General features: G+C 47.6%; 1 protein-coding gene across 4 annotated transcripts in view; it reads left to right on the top strand.

The window, feature by feature from the left end:
- Positions 1 to 24,033, top strand: part of Asic2 (acid sensing ion channel subunit 2) — a 1,077,316-nt gene that overhangs the window by 960,112 nt on the left and 93,171 nt on the right. For all 4 annotated transcript variants that reach the window (XM_042282490.2, XM_006990057.4, XM_076542983.1 and 1 more), the window contains exon 2: positions 21,031 to 21,181. In XM_042282490.2, coding sequence (XP_042138424.1) covers positions 21,031 to 21,181 — 151 coding nt within the window. The remainder of the gene's footprint in view (positions 1 to 21,030; positions 21,182 to 24,033) is intronic.

Raw genomic sequence — 24,033 nt, 5'->3', positions numbered from 1 at the left:
CCCTTCCTTTCAAAGTTTACCTTCCAGATTATTCCAGTTAACATTTAAAAGGTGATAGGGGAGATTTCTCAATTTCGGCATATAAATGAGGCGTGAGTGAAAGTAGAATGCTTTACAGCATTTGAAAGCCCTTCAAATTTATAAACAGTTAGTGCAGTGAGCCCTACATTTCTGTTTGCCCAGGACAATGGCAGCTTATACCTGCTGTCCGGAGTGATTCCTCAGAATGGCCTCTGCTTAGGTCGCCAGGGACCTCCCCAAGATGTCAATGGCCCTGTTTCTTTTCAGGGCAGGAGTTGCAGCAGAGAAATACTACTGTGGGTGTTAATACCAGCTCTGTCTTGCATAAATGACTTAACCTTTCTGGACGTGGTCTTTATTCTCAGGATAGATTGTAACATCTTCCATACCAAGTTTCTTGGAGAAATATGCAAAGCACTGGGTGTCAATCAGTAATACACAGTCCTCACCGCCTATGTCCTTGGTAATTCCAAGATCCTCTGGGCTGGATGCTGAAATGCAGGAATGAGTGAGGCCATCAGCCAATCAAGCACAGGAACAGAAACTGGGGCTTGTCTCTGCACCCCAATTCTCTGTTCTTCCACATGAGCTGAGACAATCTGTTCTTTCTGTCCTTCTTCCCACCCATCCACGGACCCCAACTAGGCTCTTGCCTGGTCCTTGCTGGACAGGTTCCTGCCTTCCTGCCCCCTCTACAGCTAACTCCACTTGGCTTCTTTGTTTCTGATGGCAGTGAGGGGTCAGAAGTGGCCATTCCAATAGCTCGCTTGGAAGATGATCACAAGACACACCCTGCTTTTGTATTTCCCAAGGTCCTCACTGTTCCCTGAACTGCTCACTGCATTCACTTGGGGGGTCATGCGGAGCTAGGAGTTCATAGATTTGAGCTTGAATGCTGCCTCTACCTGTTTGCAGGCAGGGCTAAGCCTGGAATCACGTGCAAATGGCAGAATGCCCTTTAGCCTCTTGGTGTCCATGCTTTCCATCCCTAACATGAATATGGCCCACCACAGGAAACCAGACACACACAGACACATATACACACAGACAGATGACAGACAGACAACACACTTGCCACACAACAACACACAGCTGTGTTGTGCACTATTTGGTCCAAGCCCAGTCCCAGGGTCTTCACAGTATAAATTAATCCAGCACTTCCTGTCTCTACCAGCACTTCCTTGCTCCATGACCTCACCAGCAACCCACGACTCCCTCCCCGAGAACCACAGCCATTGGCTCACACTTCTGTGCATTCCTTGTCCTCCACCCTTCCCTGCTCCTGGGGCCCTGAGATCTTCCTTCCCGCCAGCCACGGTGAAAATCTCAGCTCCTTCGTGAATCCCTTTCTGATGCCTGTGGTCCCTCAGTCCAGCTGTCGGTCTCATTGTGTGTGTGTGTGTGTGTGTGTGTGTGTGTGTGTGTGTGTGTGTGACTGACTCCTCTGCTGACCACATATTTCTTTTTGTTGTTCATTGTTGTCATTTGCTTACATGTTCATTCCCTTGAAAGAGACCCTACAGTTCCCCAAGATAGGAGCCATTTCTTAGTCATCCCTGCACAGTAAACAACTTCAGATCTTTGAGGAGGGAGGAAGGGAGGGTGTGAGCAAATCAGATTGAAATTCAGGTCATGATTTCTCATCCCTGTCACTGAGAGGCTGAACCAGCACACACCTGTCTCCTGCCATACACACACAGGCGTGCAGATACAATTTAAACACATTAGAATGCAGAGCTGTGGAGCCCAGAGATCTGCATTGAGTCAGGCCCCAGAAGAGCTGCCTCTGCAGAAAAGGGTTACTGAACAGGGAAGTGGGGCTCCACTGCAGGTGACAAGTGTGTTGTCTGTCTGTCTGTATGTATGTATGCATGTGTGTTTATATATGTATGTATGCATTGTGTTTATGTGTGTGTGTCTATGTGTGTGCCTTTCTTTGTACACACGTAGCTGTGTGTGCATGTGTATATGTGTTTGCTCTATCCTGGGTCCAGTTAAAGCTCCCCTGAATCTCTTCAGCTGGACATCCGAATCTTGGAACTCTAGCCCACTGTCTTCTCCTTATACTTGAGGGTGGCACGTATGCCACAGGAGAATGCACCTGCTCTCAATATTTGGGCCATAGTATCTGGTTTGGCGCCATGACAACCTTGAAGGCAGAGGGTGGCACAAGGCACAGTTGAAGCAAGGGAGGTGAGGTCACCATCCTGGGTCGATGGCAGAACCAGAAAGGCAAGTGGGTTGGTTCTAGACTTGTAGGTATAAATTCTGTGGTATATAATCACGCGCCACTTAATAGGTAGGCCAACATATTTGTTGAGTAAAAGCCTACATCAATCCGGGAAGAGGGCTCCATCAGTAAAGTGTGTGATTTGCAAGCACAAGGCCCCAAGCTCAATACCCAGAACTCACCCTGACGAAAAAGTCAGCGTGGCTGAGGCGCACTTGTGATCCCAGGATATGTCGATGGTTGTTTGACCCCGTGCTCACTGGTTACCCAGCCTAGCTGCTTGGTGAGCTGCAGACCAATGAGAGACCCTTCCTTCAAAAAGAAGGTGGGGCTGGGGAGAATGCCTCAGTATTATAGGTCCTTCAAACAAAAGTATGAGGACCAGAGTTCAGATCCCCAGAACCTGTGGTAAATCCTATGCGGTAGCACACTTCTGTAACCCAGCATTCCTACAGCAAGAAGGAAGACATATACAAAGGAGTTCCTAGTAGCCCATGGACCAGATAGCCTAGTGCTGAACAAGGAATGCTGCTGCCTCAAACAAGGCAGAAGGAAAGGACCAAAGCCCATGGTTGTCCTCTGACCTACACACTCAAGCCATAGTATGTATACACTTATACACAGAAATACATACAAATATAACACACACACACACACAGTAATTAAACATGCCTACCTCTCTAGAAAGATCACTGGTCACTTTACCCGTTAAGTGAGTTCCCCAAGTATAGCCCAGACCCTTGATCTGTTCTTCGTGGTGGTACAGAATATAGCTATTCTCTGTCTCAATGATCTCTCCTCAAATATTTGCCATGGCCATTATGATTCCCTCTAAATCTGCTCCATTCCATTCTAAATACCCCTGTCTCTCCAGCCATTTCTTCTTTGCATCTGACAGTGATCCGGAAAGAGGCCTGATCTCCTCCTTGGCAGCCTCCTTCCCGGCACATCCATCATTCAGGCAAGTGGACAGAAAGAGGTTTGTTGGGGGAGGTGCCACCCGACTGCCAGCCACCATGGTGCACAAAGCCGGGTAGGACCAGATAGGTGGTGTTTGCTTTTGCAGCCTTTGAACAGCTGAGCCGTGTGCAAACTAATCTTTTCTTAAACACAAATTTCAGCATTATCTCTTTCATTCATACTTTTTTAATTTAGTCATTCAGGGAATAAATCTTCACTGAGTATGTTAAGACAGGCCTTGCAAAGAACGCTTGGATAGACAGTAAGGTGTAGTCTCACACTCCAGGGATAGGGCAAAGAGAGACCAATATCATGGATGTATCCCTTATTTGGAATTTTGGAATTTGTTGGTTACTGCTAAGCCTCTGGACATGTCCTGAGACTGGCAGCACAATAGATACTGGGCTGTGGTCACTATTTTAAGAACTGATTCTGTCATCCTCTCAACAAGTGGCAGCTGACAGTACCCACTCCAGAAACTCCTTCTTTGGGAATTGCACTCTACTAAAAAGAGATCATATCTTCCCTCCAGATCATATCTTCTCTCCAACAATCGTTCAGATCCAAGCGGGGACCACAGCCAGCCCCTTGCATGGATCAGCTCTGGCCTCTGTCATGACTAGGTGGATGTTTAATGCCTCCCACTACAGCCCCTTCAGTGTGTCTTGAAGAATCCTGCCAGATGGTCCTTCTATGCAGGTCTCCATCTTCAGGGAACTTGGCACATAAGCAAAAGTGAGACAGTTGAGAGCTTGCCTTCTGGAGTGGAGAGACAGCATCCACCAGGTGATCCCACAAACACTAGGCCATCAGAGCCATCAGGAAGAATGCACAGTGCCATGAAAGAGGGTCCCTCCATCAGCCAGATGAGCTCTGATGTTCAGGGGGCCGACAGCAAACTAACAGTGTACTGGGATGGAGAGCGAGGAGCGCTGGTCAAAACCAGAGGGAGAACTTCTCATTCTGAGAAGGGAGGTGGCCAGCCGGGGCAGGTACTGTGAAAGAGGCGTGTGCCCAAGCTGGAGTGTAAGGAGAAGTGAGTGAGTGCTCAGCGGAGAAACAAGGGTCTTTGGGCAGAGGGATCAGTATTCAAGGGATGCAGGCTATTTGAAGAGAAGCAGAGCTTATTCACACAGATAAGAAGAGGCCACAAGGAGCTATGAGCCCAGGACCTTGGCATTCTGGTATGCTAAGCCACCAAAGCATTTGAAGCCATGGAAAACAGTAAGCTTTCCAGAAAGATCCTCCTGACTGCTGTGTAGAACCTTGATGGATGAGGGAGGGAGCAATCAGAGAGAGTCTGTAGGACGCACTGCTGCTCACTAGGTCAGAGATGACACCCTCCAATCTGATGCAGGGCTGAAACCAGGCAGGGGCGGTGAGGAGGAGGTTAACTGAAGGGACAGTTTCAAAGCAGAAGCAAGGAATGTCAAGTTGTACAGAACTGTTGCTCGCCTGCCCCCTCAGACCTCTATCTTGGAGAGCCAGGGCTGGAGAACTTCAGTGGAGTTTGGGAGATACAGCCAAGACTCATACCATGGGTCAGAAGCACGCAGGAGGCCACACTGAAGAGTCTCAGGCCTTCTCTCTGCCATGCCTGGGAGCCATGGGCACTGCAAGTTTTGAACACTGACTCATGGTTAGTTCGATTTACATGTAGACATGCTGGAATGTACTATGTGCGAAACTTGAATTTTGTTACATTTCCAAGAAATACTGGTGTGTATTTTTTGATGCTGTTTCATAGAGTGGGATACATGGAACATGGGCTTCATCAGACAGGCTGGGGTGGAAGTCCTGGGGCTGCCTTTGACTTGCTCAGAGGACTGTTTTGCGTTTTGAAAATTGTGTATCTTCTTCTCTAACAATGGGAGTGAGAGTGGGTGCTGAGGGTGAGGGAGTACTAAATGGGTGTGTGAGATGTCCAGCACAGCACCTGGCATGCAGCAGAGATCAGTCTAATTATCCCTCTGGAAAAGATCTGCATTGGAGACCCAGACAAATATATGCATGGCTGCCGATCACCCCAGCATGAGCAGTGGACAGGGCTGGAGTCACCACAAAGCCCACTGAGAAACTGATATTGGATCCTCCAAACAGCTCTTCAGAACTTAAAGTCAGCTGGCACAGCCATCCTTCTCTTGGTCCCCAGGACAACTGAGAGAGGCAGGAATAGCCAGATCATTTGGCACATGACAGACCAGCAACATGGGGCCTGAAATGGAAGAGCCTGAACTTCATTCATATGGAACTCACTTGGGCATTATCCCCACTAGTCAATGAGGAAACTGAAGATCAGAGAAAAATTAGAAACCAGCCCAAGGTCATGTGGTTCAAGGAAGGCAGAACTGGTTCTCACATTTTGATCTGTCCCCATTTAAAAACAAACAAACAAACAAACAAAATCCTGTATTCTTTTACAATGCCCACCTGCAACACAGGATTTCATGATGCCTCTCCAAGTACTCGTCTTCTCAGAGCCTCGGTGGCCTCCTCTGCAAATGGGACTGTAATGGATTTTACAAATGTATTATGGGAACCACCTGTCAGTTCACCTTGGTCCTGTCTTTCTGTTCATCTCCTTGTGGCTTTGTCAGGAGCGGGACCAGCACAAGGATGAGGGTAAAAGAGAAGGAGGCTCCTACTGTCAGCCCTAAAAAACAACTTCCCTTTTGGATTCTGCCCCAAAGTCCTCATATGCCTCCTGACTGAGACCAGGAAAAGAAGAAAAGAGAGTAGGGTCTGGTGCAGAGTGGGGAGGACAGGAAAGGCAAGCTGAAGGGCATGCTGATGCAGAACCAGTCGCTGCCCCCACACCCTACCCCTGTAGGTGCTCAGTAGGTATCATGGGCTGGACTATACTCCTCCCAGGTGGGCATTACCTGACTTACCCATTGCTGAAGAACTGCGTCCTGCACCTTGATGGGCATGAATCTATAGTGATATTTATGTCCTTGATGATCAGAAACAATATTGTTTCCATTTTCACTTCAGCAGTTCCTGAGCTACCTGAGGGCAGCATCTATGTCCTGTCTACCTGTGCGATCCCAGGACCTAGCACGGTGGTTGAAATGTTACAGTTCCTCATCAGATGTGATGTCAACTAAAGAATGTTTTGTCTTGTGTTTCCAAAGCCTCTACTCACTTTAGAAACTTTGATAGTCAGATCATAAGCCAAAGTCCTGTAGTCCATGAGAACCACACCCACATGAAAATCCAGCTGTCAACCTCAGAGTAGATCAGAAAGCAAGGGTTGCTCAATTAACATTAGCCCAACTACAAAGTTAATGAGCAGAAGAATTGAGCTGTTTTTAAGATTTATTTTTAAAGTTTTTATTTATATGTGTGTGTATATATGACATATATCTGCATGTATGTATGTATACATGCATGCAAGTGCTCAAAGTAGCCAGAAGAGGGTATCACAATCCCTGGAGCTAGACATAAAGGTAGCTGTGTGAGCCAGTAGTAGTGTGAGCCAGGGTAGGTGCTGGGAACTGAACTCAGGTCCTCTGTAAAGTGCTCTTCAGTGTGGAGCCATCTCTCCAGTCCAGCAGTCGGGATCTTATATGGAAATCTATGCTCTCTCTGAGCTAGACCAGGGGCCAAACCTGTGGCAATATTCTTAAAACATGTAAAGTCTGCCTTTGTCATACAAGAGATCCTTTTACCTAACTGCTCCAAGCAGAGTTCCCATGGCAGCATGGCAGAACTTACCTCCATGTATGACGCTAGCAAATGAGATGCCTTCCCTTACTGACCCTATCAGACCCCTTCACAGCAGCCAGAATTACTAGACTAGAAAAGCTGTGGGCCACAGAGGAGAGGATTGCTGTGGTAATCTATTCTGTCTGCTGTGGATCTGGGAAGGAAAATGGCGCCAAGCAGGCTGCCTCTCTGCCCACCAGATCCACATCCCACATGTCAGGAATGCAGGCTCATTAAACTACAAAACCCCTCTTGCCCCGGTGAAGCCACAGAAACTAAATATTCATAATGCAAAGCTTTGCTACTAAAATCAAACGTTTCTCGATGACTGAGACCAGACATGGGAGAGAAGTGGACAGCAATGGCGTTCCCGGAGAATGTCACAGAAGAACTGAAATAGGTTGGACCACAACAAAAAAGAGAATCGGTGAAAATGCAGTGTGAGGATTTTGGAGCCTCGGCGGCCCTGTGTGGATAGTCACCTGTCTGACCTTTTCTTGATAAGCTTTGACAATAAACCTGCCGTGGGATTGTTTCCTGCCCTGGCATTAATGGGAACATCTGCTTTTCCTCTGTAAACATCATAAACCATCATTTGGTCTCCACTGATGCATTGCTTCAATGCGGGCCCCGAAGGATGCTGTGAAATTTCCCAGGAACCCTCCATAACTCAACTTTAGGAGTAGGGGTCCTTCCTCCCCTCATTCTTCACCTACACAGAGAGGAAATTCCAGCAGGTGCGGTGAAACAGGTGCTCGGAGGGCTGTGTGATCTCAATGCAGGCTTGCTCATCCAGGCACGAAGCACACTGGTGATCTGCGGGTGTGGGGGCATGCACTTTTATCCCAGCACTCAGAGGCAGAGAGAGTTGGATCTCTAGCAATTCTAGGCCAGCCTGGACTGCAGAGTGAGTTCCAGGCCAGCCACGGCTCCATAATGTGACCTTGTCTAAAAAGAAAACCAAACAAAATGAAACACTCATGGCAGGAAGGTGAGCCCACCCAAGCCCCCAGGACTGATGAAAGTACCAACTAGGGTAATACAAACTTCCTCTTCGGGAATACCCAAGGAATATTCCAGGAGGAATCTGAGCAAACCACAGGAAGTAACCACCAAGTAGTCATGAATTTCTATAGATTTAGCAGATGGCAGTTGTAATAGCAGCAGGAATAGGCCTGTAATCATGAGATCAGGCAAGCAGCTGAAGAGACCTGGCAATGCCACTCTTTGTTTTTACACATTTGTCCTGTAGTCCACATAGAAGTGAGAACATGAAGTATTCATCTTTCCATCTGGCTTATTTCGCTTAGCACCACACTGTCTCTATTCATCCATGTTTTCATAATTGACAGTATTTACTTCTTTTTGAAGATTGCATCGTATTTAATCATGGATGGATGGGTAGACCATTGATAGACAGACAGATCTCACATTTTCTTCACCCAGTCACTGCACTCCACTTGACTTCATATCTTGGCTATTGTGAATAATGTAACATGGGAAGGCAAGCATCGTTTTGACGTACCTCTTAAATTCCCATGGATATGTACATAGACAGGGGGTTGCTGCACATAGAAGTTCCAGACTTATTTTTTTTGAACCATACCCATTGGATGCACTAATTTTCACCTCCATCAACAGTACTCAAGGGCTTGCTTTTTTTCCCCCCACATCCTTGCCAGCACTTGCTCTCTTTTGTGAGCTTAATAATAGCCATCTCCACAGGTGTGAGGCGTTAGCGCCTGTGGATTTAATTTGCATTTCCCTGATGACTAGTGGTAATGAGCACTTGTTCGAATATCTGATGGCCATTTGTAATGGTGGTTACAAGGGACTGGGTGGTGTAGGGATGAAGAGAGTGGACAGGGGAAGGGGAGACTGTAGTCAAAGGCACAAAATTTTAATTAGACATGAGGCCTAAGTTCTGATGGTGAGCTGCATAGCCTGGTGACTACTAAATACTAATGCACATTCCACAATTTGCTGGGAGAGTCTTAAAGACTCTCACCACAAAGACACAAGTATGTGAGGTAATGGCTATATAAACATATTGGATCCATCCTACCACACACCAAACTATCACAAGGCATCAAGGGATAACCTGTAATTAAATCAAGTATAGTAACAAAAGAACAAATGATAAGAACCATGCACCCAGAATCACATTCTATAGGAGCTCAGATTTCAGAGTTGGGAGAAGAATTCCTATCAATAATAAAAATGCTGGCTAATTTTATCCAGTCGACACCCTCTGCAAAGCTCTTTGCATCTACTGTCTCCAGGGTGATGAGAACATAGACTATAAGGCCTGCCACTGAGTGTAGCAGGACTCCCAGCCTCCTCCCCATGCCCCCAGCCTGCTTTGCTTGGGAGGTGGAGAAGGCTGGGACCACGACCTTCACATCAGCACAGTAGGAAAGCGGAGAGTGAAGGAAGGAGCAGAAATATGGAAACAGCAGGGGACAGTGGGCGTTTTGTGGCCATGCTTTCTCCTTCCCTTTCTTTCTGAGCCCCTGTCCTCCTTGAAGCAAGGGGCCTAGCCCTGAGTCCCAGCCTCTACATTGGCTATGTCTAATGGGGTGCTCTGTATAGTCCCTTTTGACCCATTTCAAATGTGCTCAGTTTAGTCGTCGCTTGTGTAGTATTGTTTATTCTTGAGAATTTCACACATGCATATGATGTTCTCTGATCGTCTTTAACCCCACTCCTCCCCCACATCTTCCCAGACCCACCCCCAACTCTCTCACCCCTTCTCAACTTTGCGCCCTCTGTTCATTTATTTGTTTCTGAATAACCCACTAATCCTCTTTGTGCTGCTGCTCATAAACTCTGTGTGTTGTGCCCTTCCCTTGGAGCTCGGTCAACTGACAAGGGGCCAAGCCCTCAAAGAAAACTGACCCTCTCCCCCTCAGAAGCCAGTGACCATCAATATCAGCCAGGAGCCGGGGCTCGTGAGTCCCTCCCTCATCCACGCTGGAATGTGGACTGGCTTGATGGGCTTCAGGTCTTGTGCAAGAAACCACAACCGCTGTAAGCTTGTGAGGTACAGGAGTCCCACTGTGTCTAGAATACACCGTCCGCTGCGGCCCGGCCCACCCTCTGACTCTCACAGGCTTTCTGCCCCTCTTTGATGGACCCTGAACCCTGAGGGAGGGGGTGATGTAGAGGTCCCATTGTGGCCGAGTGTCCCACAGACACTTAGCGGACGTCCACTACACAAAAACCTCTCTGATGAAGTCTGAGAGGGATGCTAATCTGCAGATAAAGATAGGAGCTCAGAGGGCAGATTGACGCCATCTCCAATGGTGTGGTATGTTCGCCCCCAGGACCTCTGAGCTCCCCCGTCATGGGTTCTTGAACAGATTTAGAGTTCCGGTCTGTGTTTCATCCTGTGGAGTGGGTCTTAAATCAATCAAAAAGTGGTTTGTCACACCCATAAAATTCATGTCAAATGTGCTCATTTGGATTTGACTCGTCTTGGCCCCATTCTGGATAGCATCCTTGCAGGTGGTCAAAACAAGGGGCCAGGCCGACACAGAGAGACTCTAATGCTAATCCCTCTCAATCCTGGCCTCTCTCTGCCTTCATCATTACCTTTGTCCCACAGCTGAGCCGTGCTCATCACTGCGCATGGTGCCCAACATATATATAGTAAGGATGGCAGCCAGGATGACCTGATCTCAAGGTCATGAAGTACCTACTGTGTGCCAGGTATCAGATAAAGCTCTGGGAATCCAGGGATGAAAATAACCCAGCTCCTATTGGCAATGGGAGACAGTTCTTAAGGACCTCAGAAAAATATTAGCAAACCTGCCCTCACATCCTGTTTGAAATCAGGCTCAGGTGTCTGCTGGACCCTCCCAAGCCAGCCATGCTGCAATCAGACCTAAAAGAACTCTGGTACCCACTCCCCCAAGGGGTAACCTCAGGTGGGCCTCCATGTGAGAGCCCCTAATGAGTGGTAGGAAAGGGTCTTCAGCAGTAGCCTGGTATTTTGAATGTCTTTCCAGGAGAACGGCCTCGAAGGACTCACCGGCCTTCCGGGTGCCTTCAGTCCACCCAGACGTGTAACACCTGCCTGCACTGTGCTGGCCTTAAAGAAGGCCAGCCTTCCCTGCCCTGGCTCCCTGCATGCATGCTATTGTCCGAGCAGACAGGCCTGCCGTCTCATGAGGCTTGTCTTCAATGAGTGCTCAACACCTCTTCCCGCATGGTGTTTAGGTTAGGGTTAGCTTAGCTCTAGCTCTCTTTCTCTCTAGAAAGGCTGTGGCTACATTCCAGCTTCTTGGAGACAGAAGAGGGGTTAGCCCAGCAAATGTCACATGGCGACAGATGGGCTTTGGGCACAAGGGTCTTACAACTATGCCGTACATTCAAATAACGCTAAGCCTCTTGGTTTTTTTTTGTTTTTGTTTTTTTGTTTGTTTGTTTTTGCTGTTTTCTCAAATGACAAGTGATAATTGTGCATATATATGGGGTACAAAATGGTGCCTCTTTGTATGTGGATGATCAAGTGAAATTAGTGTATCTTTCCATGAAAATATTTATCTTTTCCTTGTGGTACAAAGATTTTTCAATCCTCCTTTTTTAAAGCTATTTTTAAATATGTGATACATTATTATTAATCATAGTTATCATCCCTCTTTCCTGCAGAAAATTTTGTGCACACTCATAAACTCGCCCCCTTTCTTTACCCACTGACACGGTCATTTGTGATTACCTTGTCCTCTGTGCCTCTGGGAACGTGACTGTGTCCACAAACAGCTGAGCCCATCGCTTAGTTACCAGAGCCCTCTTCTAAGAGCTCCTCCACATAAAGTGACACATCAGCAGGGCACTCCCTCGCTGTAGTTCAACCTTCCGAGCCTCTCAGCTTCCGCATCTGCAAGCTGGGAGAATGACACACCAAGGAGCTCTGGGAATCTTAAAAGAGAGCGTGCTTAAAGAAGTTGGCACAGTGCCCACTCATCTCACGGCACATGCTCAGTGACGTGACTGATGTTCCGGGAAAGAGGGAGAGTCGTGTGTGTGTGTATGTGTGTGTGTGTGTGTGTGTGTGTGTGTGTGTGTGTGTGTGTGTATGGTGTGCTCATGTGGATGCATTTGCACCTGTTTTCAGATGCCTGTGGAGGTCAGAGGTTAACATTCAGTGTCTTCCTCAACCACTTCTCTACCTTAATTTTTGAGACAGAGTGTCTCATGAAACCTGGAGTTTGTCGATTCGCTGAAGTTGGCAAGCCAGCGAACTCCACCTGCCCCCCCATGTTTCCAGTGCTGGGATTATAGACTCACTCAGCCACATCTAGCTCTTATGTGGGTGCTGGGCATCTGAACTCACGCTCTCATGTTTGCCGAACAGACATTTTACTGACTGTCACCTCCCCAGCTCCCAGTCCCCAGCATCATCTTTTGGGGAGGGGGGAAACGGGCACCGTCACACTTCTTAGAATACGAGAAGTGGTCAAAACATCCTGCTGCAGGAACAAATGAATTATCAAGCAGGTGCTTGAACAAAATACTGCCCTGGCCTTCCCAGAGCTAGCCAGCTGCTCAGACTCCGTGCTAATGTGTCTCTCCCACTGTATTTCATTCTGAACACCTCTGCTACGACTTCAGAAAACAAAAGACAGATTCATTTTGTTTCCTGGAAGTCTGATAAAGACCTTTCACGTCACCACTGTGTGAAATGTATTTGAAGAACTTCAAAGGGGGGGGGTGGAATTCAATGATGAACTCTTAACTAGTACATTATCTTGGCTGAAACCAGCCCAATGAGAAATTCCAGGGATTTCATTGAGAGGAAAACTGAATGGGGGAGTGAGGCGGATGAGGCTGAGGCTCAGGGGATGTTTAGAGCCATGCAATTTTGTTTCCTTTGAGTGTAATATGTAAGCCAGGAAGAGAAGCGCACTGCCTAGAAATCACCCTACAGGTCAGGGTTAATGAGCAGGTTAGAAGGTTCAAAGCTTGCAGGCCCAGGTGCATGCTGCCGGGTGGATGCTTCGATGGTTCCTAAGGGGCTTCTCCATAACTGATGTTCCTAAGTAGATCCATGGTGTAGCAATGTTGTCTGCACTTTAAAGTTGACCAAAGGCTGTGTCTTTGTGGGTCTCAGCCATCCCTGACCTTTCCCAGAAAGAACTCCATTTTGTATTTCCTGTAACCTGTGAGTCAGGATCCCCGAACATTTCATGCCAGTCCAGATGCAGGCCCAACATCAGGGCCCAGCAGCCCAAGTACAGTGCCCCAGAAAGGATCCCAAATATGGTGTCCAGGTTCTGACAGGTGCAAACAGCTGGCCTTAGCCATCAAGCCCAAGTTTGATCTTAATACCTTCCCCCAGAGTAGTGGTGTATTCCAGGATAAATCATTTCACCTCTCTGAGCCTTAGACTCCCCATGTAAGAAATGAGAAATTTGGAGGACTCTTGGTGTCTGGCACTTTTTTAGAATTCTTCTGACTCTGAGATATGTCTTTTCCACTGCTAGATGGGAAAGCCTTAGGCAAGAAACCAGCTTGCCAGTCTGCTGGGAACTGAGCAGGCTGGGAGAGGCATTTGGGTGTGAGCTGCAGCTTTGGGAGACAGTGAGGCCAAGAGCACAGGCCTTTGGAATAAGAAAGAGACTCACCCTGGGTTTCCGACTACCGGCTGTGTAGCCTGACTCAGCCTCCCTGGGCCTCACCCTCCCTATCTGGAAAGAAGGATTGTATTCCTGTCATCACAGGGCAGAGTAAGAACAGTACGTACAGGGCCATTGTCCCCTAAGGCCCTCTAGGGGAGATGGAGGGTAACGAAGCCAGTCTAGAGTTCCCAAGCTGCTGAAAGAGTTTCTGGAAAGCCAGGTACACTGTCCCCACCCCTGACCCCATGCTTCATTGATTTAGAACATCCAGTTGGGGTTGGCCAACATCTACATCTGACTTAGTTGTTGAGATCCAAATGTAGATTTCATATTATGCTGTATGTGTGAAAGCACTGAGCTTTCCCCAGGCCTTGTTAGCCTGTGGAAATCCCACTAGCTCTCCCAGACTTCCAGCTGCAAGCTTAGCACTATTAAGAAATAAGAAGTCAACGGCACAGGACCGTTTTCTGTTCCTCTAACCACTTTAAGATGAACTTGGTAGAGTGGGGAGATACGGAAGATGGGAGCCTCAAGTCTACCATTCTTCAGTTCATCTCAGTCTCCTGCTTCTTGCTACTACAATAGTATATCTCTCTATAGCACATGTCACTATAGCGCATCTCTCTACAGAACAACTCTCTATAGTGTATCTTCCTGTAGCACATCTCACTATAGTGCATCTTCCTATAGCACATCTCTCTATAGTGTATCTTCCTACAGCACATCTCTCTATAGTGCATCTTCCTATAGCACATCTCTCTATAGTGCATCTTCCTATAGCACATCTCTCTATAGTGCATCTTCCTGTAGCACATCTCTCTATAGTGCATCATCTTCCTATAGCACATCTCTCTATAGTGCATCTTCCTGTAGCACATCTCTTTTCTGCTGAAAGGATGAGCACAGATCCTCTCTCTGGTGTGATCCCTAAAGTGATGGTGCCTACTGTTTTACCTCTCAAGCACAGCCACGGCCATTCTCTCCATTAGTCTCTGTAGCCCAAATGAGATTATGATGCCCCATTTGCAAAAAAAGAAAACTGGACCTAGGAATGGCCATGATTATTCAGGGCCACAGACTTGACAAGCTGCTTTGACTCTGTCTGCCTAGAAAATTCTATGGTACCTTCTTTTTTTTTTAAATAATTTTTTATTTTATGTGCATTGGTGTTTTACCTGCATGTATGTCTGTGTCAGATCTTGGAGTTATGGACAGTTGTGAGCTGCCATGTCTGTGCTGGGAACTGAACCTGGGTCCTCTAGAAGAGCAGCAGGTGCTCTTCATTGCTGAGCCATCTCTCCAGCCCCTAGTTCCTTCTTTGTAACTTTGTTGACAGAAAGATGCCAGTCTCTATTTCCACAGCCACATAAGGTGTCTGACTCTCTGGATGGTTAGGACCACCTAAGGAAGAATGAGAGAGTAAGTACCTGTGAAAGTACCCACCGCGGGTAGCACTGAGCAGACTCCAGAATTGCCAGCTTTCTTCCCTCCAGTCTCATCGAGCCACTCAGAACGTTGAAGGGGTTTGTAGACGCTGTAGTCCAAGAACAATGCATCATGAAGATACTAGCAATTAGCATCATGGTCATGAGTCACATTCTCAGTTCATCTAAAGATTCCAGTTTGAAGCATGCACATTTCTTGATTCTTACTTAAACCTTACAAGCCAATCCAACTCAAAGCTATTCTAGACTAGCGGCAATCGGCAAACCCATCCCTGCTAGCCAGCTAGTCGGCTCTTACCACTAAGGCAGAGAAATGCCGGGAAGAATGGCAGGTCTGGAGAAGCAGAGAGCTTGGCCTGACAGTCTAGACTTAAATAAATTGTATTTTCTGCCCGGGGGCGATAAGGTGTAAATCTGAAGCGTGTGTTACACTTACCCATCATTATGTCCTGAAATGGGGAAGGAGAGCTGCATCTTGTCCGAAGTTTGTAGAAAAATTGTGCTCTGTGTAAATAGCTCAGCAGCCTTTGATGCTGAGCCGGGAGGGAAATAATCCTCGGAAAAACAAGGCAGGAATGGCAGACTCCACAGCCCTGGAAGGGAGGCAGTGGAGGTACCAGCCGGTAGGCACTGTGCTTTCTCAGAGCCCCTGGGGCTGCGCACACAAAGGTAAACTGTCTCCCCATCATCTTAGCTCCTGATGGGATTATTTGTTCTAGCGTTTTCCTAGAGGTGCAAACATGTTTGGTGCAGGTAAAGAGGAAGCTGGTTAGGAGACGAGGGAGGGAGGAGGATTGGATAAGACTATTCAGCATGTGCACTGGACAGAACCATGTGTCCAGCCAGCGCCCAAGTGCACCTGACAGAGGCAGACAAGGGGATGTGGGGCAGCAACACCTTAGAGCCCATGCATTCACTCACTCATTCATTCATTCACCCATTTAACAAAACACACACTTCCTGTCCTCTGGAAGCTTATCGTCTACAGGAAGACATAGCCAATAAATAAATAATGACCTATTTACACCCTATGGCAGAGAAACACAGAGTATGTGAGATAATAAGGCAAGAAGGCTGAGCCCAAGGAGATCTTGGAGCCAGAGACTGAGATGGGTGAATGAGGCTTGTCTGGGGAGATGACTGTTAAGGGGAAGCCTGATACATGCAAAGTATGTGGGGAGAATATTCCAGAAAGAAGAAACAGCCTGTGGACGGGCCCTGGGGGAGAAGAGCCTGCAGACCTCCTGGAACTGAATTGGCCAAGAAAGTGTGAAGCATAAAGGGGAAGAAGGGAGAAGGGGGATGCACAAGACTCCAGGGCTCTGGGGCTTCTTCCCGGACCTGTGTGACACTATTCCTGGGGAGATGGGAACCTGGGGAGATGTCTACTCACCCCAGACAGGGAACCAATGAACACAGACCGAAGTGTGGACACCACCACCGTCTCAGCTGGTGAACCAATGCGTTTTATTGGGGTTACTTACAGGAATGTGAGTGGGAGGTTACTTGCAAGAGCAAGAATGACTCGAAGACAACTCCACCCAAAGCCCACCGCAGCATGACTGAACATTCACAAAAGCAAGAACCCGAGAGTGCGCCGCACAGCCCGCAGGCCGCTCCATGGATTGGATGGGGTGTGTCTTTCGTAGGTAGGTCTTCGGAGCTCTGCTTCTTCCAGGCTGCTTGGCTGCTCTGGGAGTCTTCTGGGCAGCTGAGCTCGTCTGACAGTGTCTCCGCAATCTTTACAGCTTATATACGCTTGTGGAGAGAGGGGCCCAGTGAATCTGGTCAGTTCCACAGACTTCCAGAAGCCATTTGGAGCTGTTTACTCCCTGTCCTAATGAGTTTCCCTGCGGAATGGAGTGTTGCACCTCCCCTTAGAACATCTTGTTGTTTTACCTCCCTGTAGACATCTTAAGGAGCTTCCCTCCAAGATGGAAGGTTTTGAGCTTGGAGGGAAGCGCAACACAACAGCCTGCCTTGGAAGAAGCTCTTGGCCGCCATAGATCACCCCTTGGTCACCAGACTTGACAATGGTCAGCCTGGTGCCCAACCCTGACCCACTCTGCCAGATCAGCTCACACAGGAAGACTGGAGAATGTGCCCCAGCACCCTTCCCCCAGGAGTAAGGGCAGCAAATCAACCTGTTATGAGGGCGCTGACAGGAACTACCACCTGGACTGGAGTGAGGACCCAGCCTGGCAAGGGCCCGGCAAGGGGCAGGGTGGAAATCTCTGTGCACCCTACTATAAGGGACTTTCCACTCCCTTCTCTACAGAGGAAGACTACAGCTCCCTGGATTCAGCTCCCACTGAGCCTGCATAGAGCAGACAACCAGTGGCTAACAGAAGTTTCATGTGGGAGGGACCAAAGAAAGCCCCTACATCCTGTCCAACTGAGGGAGGCCACAGCGTAAAAGGACAGACATTTCAGTGAGGAGTCAATGTTTCCCTTGGACACATCCTTATTGTATAACCTAGGGCAGCTGACAACCTCCCTGGTCTTCATGCCCTTATCTATAAAGGAAGGGGGATGCATGAAATGATCTCCTAGACCACACTGAGCTCCCACACTCCATCCTTCTCCTCTGTTGCTCAGGGTGGGGGTGGGGGGATCACTGCCTTTATCAAGTCACTTGGCACAGCACCTGTGTGGCAGAGCTAGGATCTGGGCTGACTTCAGAAGTAGACAGTACATTTCATCCTCAGCCCAACATTCTAAAGGTCAAGGGCTAAATAGTGGAGGAAAAAGAAGTTAATTGGGGCAGCTGGGATGTGCAATAATTAGACACTAAACTGGAATTTACTTTAACCAACAAATCTTGCCGTGCGGATAGGCCAAGTGTAATTATGGGCAGTTTTGGAGACTGGGCGTTTATAGAGTGTCTACACAAATTAAGAAAAAGAAGGGAGAGCTTTGTTGAAACACCCCGGAAGTCGTTCCTGACATATTCAACTGCTTGCAATAGATGTGCTCACTATAACATACTCGGCTTGTTACAGCGGCCTGAAGAGCATCTCTCCAGGGGACAGGTTCATTAGCTGAGTCCCACCACTGTGTGCAACCGTGACAAGAAAGTCCAGGTCCTAGAGAAACTGTTTGCTTTGGACTTTGTGTCACTCTAGCCGTTCTCCCCCACCATGAAGCTGAGAGACCAACTTGGCCATCCTGAAACAGCCCAGCTAGCCAGCAGTTTGGAGATGTTAATGGAGAAGAGGCAGGCCCTGCGTTCTACTCGCCCTTCTTGCAGATGCTCAAGGCAGACAGCAGGTCCTGTTTTTGCAACCACTCTGTTCCTTGTACATTGTAGGAACACACACACACACACACACACACACACACACACACACACGTGAGTAATGATTGGCTGATTAAAAAGAAGAAGCAGATTGGAGCAGAGAGGAAGGTGCTTCCTCTGGGAGGTGACCCGCTGACCCAGACCCCTGTGTTCCTTCTGGGACAGCACACCCACCCGGAGAGAGACATGGATTTGAATTCCAGCTTCTCTTGTTATGAGTTGTGAGACTTTAATTGGCCCCGGTTCCCATCCCTGCACAGAGGGAGCTGCGATACCCATCCACAGTCACAGCTGTGAAAGCCAAATGCAGTAAGAAGCCAAAGTCCAACACGGTGACTGACACATGGTGCCCTTGGTCTTCCTTTCCTGTGGCCCTTAAGAAAGGCAGTCCCTAATGCTGCTGCACTTGTTCTAAACCTGGCCCTGACGGAATGGCAGGGAGCCAGAGGGAAGTGGCCTGCACCCAGATCTCAGTGGCTGCAGGAATCCAATTCAGTCCACATGGCTTTCTTCCAGCCCATCTTGCCAGATGTATTTGGCTTCAGCGCGAGGTTGCAAAGTGGTTATATAACAAAAAAAAGAAGAAAAAACCACACACACACACACACACACACACACACACACACACACACACACACATAGCATTTACAGAAAGCTGAGAAAGCTCATAGTTTTTAGAGCATTTTTGCATGAATTATCTCATCTGATCCTCTCAATGACCTTGAGAAGCAGCAGAGGCCTGGACTAGAAGCCCCATTTTACAGACCAAGGAACCGTGACATACAGTTTATTTGATTCATTCAATACCAAAATACTGAGGGACAACATGAAAACTTGGACAAAGATCTCTCATCCCTTGCCCTGGACTTTTTCCACACGACATCTTTATGATCATGCTTTCATCAGGCAAAAATAGAGCAAGTCCGTGTTGTGTGCCAGCTAAGAGCTCGGATTCAGAAGTAAAAGGCGGAGTCAAGTTCGGGAGAGGTGCATTCAGTATGATGGGAGCCATGGGGAAGACACAAGGAGAGGCAAGAAAGGAGGGTCACCCAGCCTGGAGGTCTTCCTGAAGGAGGAGAGGCATCAGTCCAGCCTTGGAGACAGTGAGCGGCTGTCCAGGCAGAGGAGAATGGTGGTGGAAGCAGCAGGTAGAAAGGCAGAAGCAGGTAGACAAGCAGGGTGCTCCAATGCCACAGATTTACTGGTCTGACTCCACCACCACTCTCTCTTCCATTCATTCATTTAACATATATTTATGGTGTCTGTGTGCCAGACACTGGGTGAGCTACTGGGGGAAGATGCATGAATGTGCAAGCAGATGCAGTCCCCAAGACCATGGACTTGACCATCTCCTGATGCCTGTAGGCTCAGGCAGGCAGGAAGAAGGCAGAAAGGTGGCAGGTATGTCAAGAGTGCATCCTAGGAGGCCAGGTGAAGAGGTTATAGATTTTAACCTGAAGGAGATGACCAGCCTTGATAGATTTTCAGCCCAGGATCAACACAATAAGGTTTCAGTTTCAGAAAGATTAGCTTATAAGGTAGCTAGAGAGAGTTGTCTGGAACGCCACGAGCCAGCTAGGACAAGAAAGGACTGAGTCCCTAAAGTCGAGCAGAGATGGGGAAGGATATTGATGAACTTTGCTGGCTGCTTATGTATGGGGTGAGAAAAGGAAAAGCTGGACAGCGAGACTGGGGCGGGGAGGTCTAGCCTGAGCCCCTTGAGAAGTAGATGCTATTCCCCATGATGGGAATTCTGGGAACTGTTGGTTGAGGTGCTGTGTGGCTTTTCCTGGGGAGAGGCAAACAAAAGTCTACTCACTCACCTGGGCCACTGAAGACAAAGAAAGTTCCACCCAAGTGTAGCCTAGTGAACCAGTGCCTTTTGTTGGGGTTACCACACCGAGCAGGGGAAGGGTTGCTTACAAAATATGGATGGCCCCAAAGCAGTGACATCAGCAAAAGGCTCACTCCGGCGTGATTGATTGATAACTCATGAAGCTTCCTCGTTGGAGCCTCCCTATCCTACCTCCCGGCAGCACGATCCTGCACAAGATTCTCCTCTGCCCAGCAATTGCTACTACTTATAAAGCCCCGCGCGCGCGCGCGCGCGGAAGTGCCTTGTGACTCTCGTGAGCTGCAGAAACGTCTTGTAATTTCTGAGTTTTGTTTACTTTCTGTGCCTTGTAAGTTTCATTACTTCCTACCTCTTAACGTGCCTCGTTCCAGCCTTCAGAAGAAAGTGTTCCTGATGTGGAGGAAATAGCAACATAAGTAGAATATTGGAGCAAGTCCTGTGCCTTTTGGGACAGGCTGAGTACCTGGCATCTGTGGGACATCTAGAAGGTGTTTATCAGAAGTAGTATCATTGTGTCTGCAACCTAGGAAGGAGCCTAAAGCTGGGGGTATGGCTTAGAGGGTCAAGAGTTTTAAGATGATGTTTAATGCTTGGAAGTGGGAGCCTTTTTCAAGGGGGAGTGCCCAGAAGGAGAAGAGGTCAGACACCACAAACAAACCCCAGGGAATACCCATGTTTCTTCTTTGATACCAAAATCCTACTTGGCAAACATCCAGCCATTTGACAAGTTAAGGAATCATTGGAGAAATCTTTGGTACAAGGGGGTTAAGATTAATGGGCTATAGGGACTCCAGCCTGCTGTAGCAGTTCTAGGGTCTTGCCCATCCCTGGAGCTCAATGTGATGTCACCATGTGCTTTTCTTTCTCTCTTTCTCTCTTCTCTCCTTCAGGTGTTTACAAAATATGGGAAGTGTTACATGTTTAACTCAGGCGAGGACGGCAAGCCTCTGCTCACCACAGTCAAGGGGGGGACGGGCAACGGGTTGGAGATCATGCTGGACATTCAGCAAGATGAGTACCTGCCCATCTGGGGAGAGACAGGTGAGCTGGGCCCAGAGACACTGGCACCGGGTGGTGGTGAGGGATGCAGGCTTCCCTCTGAAAGGCTGGTGTGAGCCAGGTGGGCTGCTCTCTGGCAAGGGGTTAGTGATATTCTGACAGTTGGTGAGGCTGGCATGTCCCTGGCATGGTTATGCCCCTATTTCCCTCAGATTCCTCCAGGTTGGAGAGGATAAAGAATGTGAGTACTGGGGAGAGAGAGGAGACAGGGAGAGGAGATGTAGAAGAAGGTTCACAGGAACTGATATCGTTGCGTGGGGGAGTGGATTGATTTGGGGAGAAGAGGGTGGAATAGACCAACATATTCCTCTCTAATCCATCCCAAACACCAGATCTATTCACAAAGTCCAACTGAAAGGATACCAGGATATGCCTGGGGACAAGTAGAAGAAGCTATGAGGTGTTGGAAAATCAATGGACATGGACCTGGGGATATGGCACCATGCCCATGTAAGGCCCTGGAGTTCTTTATGTGCCTGGTTCAAGTATTCGTTATTTTTATTCTGTAGTTTATCATTAGCAATCAAAGTAAGAATGTTATGGTGTGTCTTCGTTAAGGCTTCTGTTGCTATGAAGAGACAGCAACTCTTATAAGGAAAACATTTAATTGAGACAGGCTTACAGTTCAGAGGTTAGTCTATTGTCATCATGGCAGGAAGCATGGCAGCATGCAGGCAGACATGGTGCTGAAGAGGTACCTGAGAGTTCTATGTCTGGATTGGCAGGCAGCAGGAAGAGTAGGTGAGCCACTGGGCCTAACATGAACTTCTGAAACCTCAAGGCCTACCCTCAGTGAAATACTTTCTCCAAAAAGGCCACATCTAATCCAAAAGGCCACACTTCCTAATAGTGCCACGCCCTACAGGCCTATGGGGGCCATTTTCATTCAAACTACCACATGGGAGTGGGGGAGACTAAGTCATTGATCACAACCTAGCAAAAGGAAGAAATGCACCACAGTAGAAGTGGGGACAGAGGAAGAGGCTTTGGGCACACAGGGTATTTTTGAATGGGGTCTTGAGATTGTTCTGAATTATCTAGGTGAGACTAATGTCATCAAAAAGTTGTCTATAAGAGAGGCATAGGAAGAGAAGGCAATGTGATGTAGCCACAAGCTAAGGAATGCAGGAAGTTTCTAGAATTTCACCAGAAAGAGAATATCAAGATGTATCCAAGAGTAACAGCCAGATATAAATAGGGTCCATATAGTAGTAATTTTGTGCATGAGGCACAGCAGGGAATATCTTAATAAGTGTTCTATTGCTATGAAGAGACGCCAATACCGTAGCAACTCTTATAAAGGAAAGCATTTAATTGGGGCTGGCTTACAGTTTCAGAGGTTTAGTCCATTGACATCATGGGGAGAAACATGGCAGCATGCAAACACACACAGTGCCAGAGAAGTAGCTGAGAGTTCTACATCTGGGTCTTCAGGCAGAGGGAAGAAAGAGAGAGCCTCTGGGCCTTGCTCTTGCTTCTGAAACCTCCAAGCCCACCCCTAGCTTCCTCCAAGACCACACCCACCCTAACAAGGCCACACTTCCTAATTATTTCAGATAATGCCACTCCCTGGTGACCAAGCATTCAAATATATGAGTCTATGGGGGCCATTCTTATCCAAACCACCACATTCCACTCTCTTGCTCACATAGGCTTGTAGCCATATCATAATGCAAAAATGCATTCAGTCCAACTTCAAAAGTCCCCATGGTCTATCACAGTCTCAACACTGTTTCAAATTCCAAAGTTCAAAGTCTCTTCTGAGACTCAAGGAAATCTCTTAACTGTAACCTCCTGTAAAATCAAAATCAAAAAGCAGATCATACACTTCCAACATACAATGGCACAGGATATACATTACCATTCCAAAAGGGAGGACAGGAAGCAAAGTGAGAAAGAAATACTGGACCAAAGAAAGTCTGAAAACCAGCTGGGCAAATTCCAAACTGTGCATCTCCATGTCTGATGTCAAAGGGCTCTTCAGATCTCCAACTACTTTCAGCTTTGTTGACTGGAACACACTTTTCTTTCTTGGGCTGGTTCCACACTTAGTCTGTAGTTCTCAGCAAGTATCCCATGGCTCTGGCATCTCCAATATCTTGGGGTCTCCAACATAATCCAGGCTTCACCTTGGGCTCTCTAACACAATCCAGGCTTCACCTGCATAGCTTCACGCAATGATCTCTCTAGGCCTCCATTCAAGGACACCTCTGCCACATGCCTGGCCTCAGCAGCTCTCTCTAGACGTGGAGGGAGATTCCACAACACCTTTCTAATATCCTTGACTCTAAAGACAGAACCATGTAGCTGAATCTGCCAAGTTCTGTTGCTTGATGGGAATTTGGCCCCCTTGTTCAAATACATTTTCATAGGCTTTCTGTTTTCTGTGGTTTCCTTCACGGCTTATGCTTTTCTTTAATCCCTTTGCACTAATTGGAAGCTTAGTTGGGTGGGGTCTCGCCAGGAGGTCACAGCTCCCTCTTTCCAATTTAGCATAAGGCTTTTCTTTAAATTTTTTATCTCTTTGAGCATTGGACTTAGCTCCATCACACTTCCTGGTGCTCCCTTTCTCCTCAAACTGTACATTTTGTATTTTTCCTTTCTCATCTTGCTCCTTTTTATTATAGATCTGCAAAAGAGTGGCCACTAATAACCACATGACACAGTCCATAGTAGGCTGTCTTGAAATCTCCTCTGCTAACACCATTAATCAAAAATTCTTCAATTTTGCCTCAGGCAGATTTTTCTGGACAAGGACAAAAAGCAGCCATATTCTTTGCCAAAATATCACAAGAATGGTCTCTGGACCACTTATATTCTTCCCCACTGAAACT

The sequence above is a fragment of the Peromyscus maniculatus genome, chromosome 8 (genome assembly GCF_049852395.1).
Source record: "Peromyscus maniculatus bairdii isolate BWxNUB_F1_BW_parent chromosome 8, HU_Pman_BW_mat_3.1, whole genome shotgun sequence".
Taxonomy (NCBI): Eukaryota; Metazoa; Chordata; class Mammalia; order Rodentia; family Cricetidae; genus Peromyscus; species Peromyscus maniculatus.
Note: the sequence above shows the minus strand (reverse complement) of the source record. Positions and strands in the feature narration are given on the sequence as shown.